Source organism: Trichechus manatus, unplaced genomic scaffold, assembly GCF_000243295.1.
Source record: "Trichechus manatus latirostris isolate Lorelei unplaced genomic scaffold, TriManLat1.0 scaffold00085, whole genome shotgun sequence".
NCBI lineage: Eukaryota > Metazoa > Chordata > Mammalia > Sirenia > Trichechidae > Trichechus > Trichechus manatus.
Window position 1 is genome coordinate 9,019,778 of NW_004444021.1, and position 6,905 is coordinate 9,026,682.

General features: G+C 35.4%; 1 protein-coding gene across 7 annotated transcripts in view; it reads right to left on the reverse strand.

Annotated features, from left to right (window-relative positions):
* The window catches only part of SLC25A40 (solute carrier family 25 member 40), a 43,835-nt gene that overhangs the window by 32,497 nt on the left and 4,433 nt on the right, over positions 1-6,905 (reverse strand). For 3 of the 7 annotated variants that reach the window (XM_023736062.1, XM_023736061.1, XM_023736059.1), the window contains exons 2-5: positions 5,625-5,693; positions 3,245-3,365; positions 1,477-1,536; positions 5-111 (exon numbers count right to left, since the gene is read on the reverse strand). In XM_023736062.1, the coding sequence (XP_023591830.1) occupies positions 5-111; positions 1,477-1,536; positions 3,245-3,341 (264 nt within the window). In that variant the 5' untranslated portion in view covers positions 3,342-3,365; positions 5,625-5,693. Of the gene's footprint in view, positions 1-4; positions 2,307-3,091; positions 3,133-3,234; positions 3,366-5,624; positions 6,249-6,905 lie in introns of those variants that run through there. The other 4 variants (XM_004381496.2, XM_023736065.1, XM_023736063.1 and 1 more) reach the window with 4 other exon arrangements.

Below are 6,905 nucleotides of genomic sequence, written 5' to 3' on the forward strand. Positions count from 1 at the left end.
TTACCAACGTTCCTTGGAAACATCCTGGCTTCTTATACCATACTTTGTTGCTTCCCTCTTCACAGACACATAGATGATCCATAAGTCCATTACTATATACAAAGCATTGTCCTAACAAAAAAGATTTCAACAGTCAACAACTACTTCACTCAATTGTCTTTCACACATGAACAAACTGAAAGTACAATGAGGATACTACAAAGTTATGAAAACAGAAATAACTATATCTGTCTTTTAGGATGAAACATACATAATTAATTTGATTTGCTTAATAATACGGCACCAGGCTCTAAACTCACAGTTGTGGATAGTAATTTAGTAGTTAGTGGGTTTCACACTTTCAGACCTGTATTAAACAAATGTAAACAGAAATAAATCCTTCGGTTATCCAAAGGAATAGAGAGGGAAGATAAAGGAGGAAAACCCTGTTTAAAGAGAATATCAGTGCACGCTTCTCTATTTGACCAGAAGAAAATTCTGTGATGCACAGGGGAAATTCCAACAAAAATAGATTATGAAAAAAAAGCTCTTCTGAATCAATATAAATAATGGTATGCTTTGTTCCTTTCTCTGTATTTGTACCACTCAGTCTAGCCATCTGTCAGCTTCCACCTCATTACAACTTCTTTAATACCAACTCATTTCCATTTCTGAACTCATTCTTGCTCCTGAAATTATCTTCTGTTAGAATATACATAATTCTGTTAGTTTCATAATATATACATCTAAGAGCCTTTTTCTGCTTTTAAGTTTCTTTAATGTGTAAGAAACTAATTTACTTTTTTGTTAACTTCCTATAATCCATCTATCCTTTCCTCCTTTCTCTGAAATACACCTGTGGTTCATTCCATCTCACTGCTGTGAGACATAATGGCATTTATATATGAGCCAACTTTCTTATAGTCCAGTCTGTCTTCTGCGATTTAAACAAGTTTTAAAATACCATTATCTTCATAAAGCTTAAAAGATTGATCAAGGAACTGCTATTTCTGCCCATCGAATAAAAATATAAAAATTTTCTTCTCAAATTCCATGTCAACTGTCAAATAATTAATCAAATTGCCTGATAATGTAATGAATTTCCAATCCTCACTGTATTCAAGCAACTGTTGGATGGCTTTCATGAATGTTCCAAGATGGGTATGGCTTTTGGACTAAGGATGAAGCTAGATTCTAAGATTCCTTGCAAGTATAATTCTGTCCTTACCTGTGGCTTATGGCCAAATATATAATGGTCCCTTTCTTTAATTTTCAGCCTACTGTTTATATGTCCTTTATTGGTAGGTTCATAGGAGTATTATATGTGATATATTTGTTCTCCACCTAGACATCATGTGCAACTAAGTGATGAAAAAATGTTTCTGCATGAAGATAAAGAGGCATCAATTTTTTTAAATTAACAAAGAAAATACTATTGAAACAAAAATGAATGCAGTAACATTTAAAAAACATTTTCTGAGTAACTAGTGAACATACCTTTGGGGAGGAGGTTGCCTTGGGCTTGGAGTCGGATTTTAACAACATCCAGAGGTGTCACTATTAAGATACATAAATTTCAATTGACAAGTGATACCTGTAAATTGGGGAGTCCCTGAGTGGTGCAACAGTTAAACACTTGATTACTAGCTGAAAGTTTGGTGGTTCAAACCCACCCACAGGTGCTTCAGAAGACAAGCCTGGTGATCTGTTTCCAAAAGGTCACAGCCTTTAAAACTCTATGGAGCCGTTCTACTCTGGAAACATGGGGTCACCATGAGTTAGAATCAACTTGATGGCAACTAACAACAACAACAATCTGTAAACCGTACAGAAGTTTTCCCAAAGAACACGGACTATATCAAATCATACATCTCCTCATGACTATAGAGTGGGTAAGATTATTTATCTTAAAGTTGTCTTGAATGTAATGTTCTGTTATTTTGTCCTTAAATTTTGTTTAAAGAAGACCAATGAGAAGACAGTTACTTCTCACAAATACTCAACTGTCACTCAAAATACTTCAACTATTCCATTAGCCTTAAAACTAAAATACTAGCATTTATAAGAAAATATGTGCTCTAAGGCAAGAAATAGAAACTCCAAAAGTCTATTTAAATATTTGAGTTAACTTTGGATTCAAGTAATCAATAATCAAACAATATTAGTCTTCTTAATCTGTTAAATTCACCTGTACCAAATAAAAGCCAGAGTTAATGCAGATTTGATAAAGCTAACTACAAATTATCTTTACCACTAGGTTTTGTTATTCCCAGGGCTTCAAACCGGTTCCTTCCAGTTCAACCTCCTGCTGAGAATTTGCCTCTCCACTCCAGATATACTGAATCAGAATCTACAGTTTATCAAGAGTCCCAGGTGATTCTTGATAAAATGTAGATTCTGATTCAGTACATCTGGAGTGGAGAGGCAAATTCTCAGCAGGGGGTCGAACCGGAATGAACTGGTTTGAAGCCCTGGTTATTCCATCTGGGAACAATATGGCAAAGGAAAATAGTTTTAATTAGCATGCTATATTTTATTGAAGCAGAGAAAAATGCCAAATAGTGGTTCTAAGAAAACTTTTCCTTCCGTTTAGGAAGTCACATTAGATGATCTCTAAAGGCCTTTTAACCCCAAAATTCTGAGCTGAAGTAAGATATTACTTTATAAATGAATTAGTATATGTTGTTTCTAATCATATTATGTCATTTAAATTAACCAGCTATCTTAAGATTACTAAAATGCTATGCCCTAATTACATTTGCTGGCTGTATCTATAAGAAACTGACTACAAGAAACTGAAAAAAATGTGGTCCAGAGCAATTTAAGAAATTCAGTGTTTATGTAAGCAAAGCAAAATATAATTTGTATTGTTGGTACTGTGAATTGCCCTAATTCTGTATTATTCATTACGCTAATATTTTATTCCATCTTCATGCTTCCTTTTTAAAAAAGAGAATAACAGAGTCATCAAATGTTAATGTTGACAGGGAACTCAAAGAACTCCTGGCCTAAGCTCCTAATTTTCAGATGAAAAAATGAAGTTCAGAGATAACCAGGGCCTAGCCCCAAGTGCCACACACTGAGAACGGCAAAGCAAGGACTATAATTCAACCTTCTTGACTCTCTGTCCAGGGTTGTTTTCATGTTATCATCCTGATGAAGGAAGAAAATACTATAATCATTATTTCATAGATGGCAAATTCAAACGGAATCATCGCTTCATTCAAAGTTACACGATTTACATATATCACTAACATTATTTTACCCATGAGTGATGTCAGTATAGCTCCAGTACAAGAGGCAAGCATTTGTTGAAGAGGTGTCACTTTGACAATCTCTGGTCCCCCTGCTTCGGGGTCCATATTTTTAACTAACTGAAGAGAAACCTGTTAAAAAAAGCAAAATGTAAAATGAAAGTTAAAGGAAAAAATGCTTTCAAAATGGACTGTTAAAAATTAAATAAACTATAACAATAATAATCAGTATTAATATTAAAAAACATGTTTTTGACCTCTATCAAATGTAAATATATAAATTCTATATACAAAAGTACTATACAACTGTCATTAACAGAGCATGCTCTCTGATTTTCCAATAATGGTGAGTACTTCAGCTAAGCTGTGTAAGCTGCATCTATTTGTAAGGCAGCTAACAGAGAATTAAGGAAACAGACCCTAGCCATGTAACAGAATGAAAACAGCTGACCAACAAGGCACAGAATCTGTGCATTTAACCTCAGAGTACCAGCAAATACAGCATTATTTGTACTGCATACCAAAAGTGGTTGCACTGGTTTACAATAAAATCAAAAGCACATGACCCGAATAAGAGAAATATCTTAGAAAAATGTGATGTGAAAAGTAATATATACTCTTCTTAAAAAGTTAAATAATATTAAAAAAAAGTACAAAAATCACTTAGAAACTTACTACTCAAAAATAACCACTGGAAACATACAGGTGTCACCTTTCCAGATGTTTATGCACGCGCGCACACACACACACACACACACACACACACATACATGCAGATTACATCCATCTAAATATACTAATCAAACACATATACATATTCATGTGTCTGTGTATATGGACCTTTTTTGAAAAACAAAAATTGGATATTATACATACTGTTTAGTAGCTTGCTTTGACACATAAAAATATACAATAGACATCCTGTGTCAATAAATGTAGATTTAGCATTGTTCATGATTGTACAATATTTAATTACACAGCCCTAGTGGTGCAGTAGTTAAGCACTAGGCTGCTAACTGAAAGGCTGGCAGTTTGAACTCACCAGTGGCTTCGCACAAGAAAAGACCTGGTGATCCACTCCAGTAAAGTTACAGGCTAGGAAACCCTATGAGGTAGTTCTACCCTGTCACAATCAACTCAATAGCACACAACACAACCATTCTCATATCATCAGATATTTAGGCTGTTGGCAGTGTTTCAATTGTAAGTCATTCTGATATAAATACACCTATACATGTATTTTTTTGTAGCTTTCCTACAATTACTCCAGGAGAAAGAGTAAAACTGCTGGATTAAACAATTAAAAAACATGATATAAACTGCCAAAACGCTTTCCAAAAAAGTTGGACCAATTTATACTTCCACTAGCAATATAGGAGCTCCTACTAATCTACAATTTCACCAAAATCATACCTACACACATACACACACACCTATTTACAAATCATTTATTTTTCATGAACCATTTGAAAGGAGGTTGCATACATCATGCCTCTTCACCCTTAGATACTTCAGAGTTGTCAGGTGCTGTTGAGTCAGTTCTGACTCTCAGAGACCTTATGTACAACAGAAGGAAACAGTGCCTGGTCCTGTGTCATCCTCACAATTGTTATCCTCACAATCGTTACTATGTTTGAGCCCACTGTTGCAGCCACTGTGTCAATCCATCTCACTGCAGGTCTTCCTCTTTTTTGCTCACCCTCTATTTTACCAAGCATGATGTCCTTCTCCAGGGACTGGTCCCTCCTGATAACATGTCCGAAGTATGTAAGACGAAGTCGTGTCATCCTTACTTCTAGTGAGCATTCTGGCTGTACTTCTTCCAAGACAGATTTGTTTGTTCTTCTGACAGTTCTTGGTATATTCAATATTCTACACCAACCCCATAATTCAAAGGCATGAATTCTTCTTTGGTCTTCCTTATTTATTGTCCACCTTTTGCATGCATACGAGGTGACTGAAAACACCATGGCTTGGGTCAGGTGCACCTTAGTCCTCAAAGTGACATGCTTTTTTAAACACTTTAAAGAGGTCTTTTGCAGCAGATTTGCCCAATGCAATACGTTATTTGATTTCCTGACTGCTGCTTCCATTGGCATTGATTGTGGAACCAAGTAAAATGAAACTGTTGACAACTTCACTATTTTCTCTGTTTATCATGATGTTGCTTATTGGTCCAGTTGTGAGGATTTTTTTCTTTATGTTGAGGTATAATCCATACTTCAGAGTAGTCTCTTATATAATATCAGTTTAATTATCACCTTCAGGAAATTTAACATTGATACAGTACTCTACAGTCCATATTCCAATTTTGCCATTTATCCCAATAACGTCCTTTATAAGAATACATGGTAGTTTTATTATTTCTTTATCCTTTTATTATTTACCAACCTGGCTTAAGTCTTTTCCTCAACTGTATGCTCCAATATTTTATTGTTTGTAACATCAGTGGCTGAAAACCTGGAATAAAAAAAATAAATGTCTAATGTTTTCACACAATTAAAGGACAACAAACATAAAAGAAAGGAGTATGTTGAAAACTTTAAAACACAAACATATAAATATTTATTGAATGCTTTCTATTAATTGCTTTGAGGAATATGAAGAGCACTCCACAAATCCTAGCAATAGTTATGAAAGCATCTTCACAAAAACTTCATGCTATCCCAGTTAGTTTGTTGTTGTTGTCAAGTCAACCTCTGGTTCTGCTTAAAAAACAAACAAAACGACAATAAACCCCTAGAATCTGAATACACTGATCAATCTTAGCATCATTAATAATGGAACAACTCGAAGTTGTGACACAAAATGAAAAGATCCAGAAGTATTTGGGGTTTAACCTGAAATGAAACAAGTCTTTAGATCTATCTTACAATTTGTAGGAAATTCAAAAACTAGAGGAACAAGGCAAAGGATGCCACAGAGAAGAATCAGACAAGTGCAGGTATAACACTCTAGTCTATACGACTTGTGTCTTGTTGTTGTTGTTAGGTGCTGTCAAGTCAGTTCCGACTCACAGGGACCCTAAGCACAACAGAATGAAATACTGCCCGGTCCGGCACCATCCTCACATTCATTGCTATGCTTGAGCCCACTGTTGCAGCCACTGTGTCAATCCATCTCATTGACGGTCTTCCTCTTTTTTGATGACCCTCTACTTTACCGAGCATGATGTCCTTCTCCAGGGGCTGGTCCCTCCTGATAACTAAGACTATTGTCTTAGTTTCTTCAGCAAAGCAAAGGTGGGAAACAAGGTAGCAAGGGAAGGAGAACTGTTCTATATTAAAGAAATCTTAAGAGAGTCAACATCCTGGTTCAAACAAACTAGCTTAAAATCCAGTTTGGGAGAAGAAAAAAAAAGCCAGTTTGAGGGTAACATGGGCTGGATACTAGATAATACTTTAAAATTATTATTCATTTTGTTTGGGCAGATAATGGTATTGTGGTTATGCAGAAAGTTTTTTTTTTTTCTTTAAAGATGTGTTTGTTTCACTTTGAGAAATAGAATAGCAGGGGTAGGAGTCTGGGGACCATGCTTTCAGGGGACATCTAGGTCAACTGGCATAACAAAGCTTGTTAAGAAAATGTTCTGCATCCTACTTTGGTGACTGGCATCTGGGGTCTTAAAAGCTTGCAAGCGGCCATCTAAGATGCATCAATTGGTCCCAACCA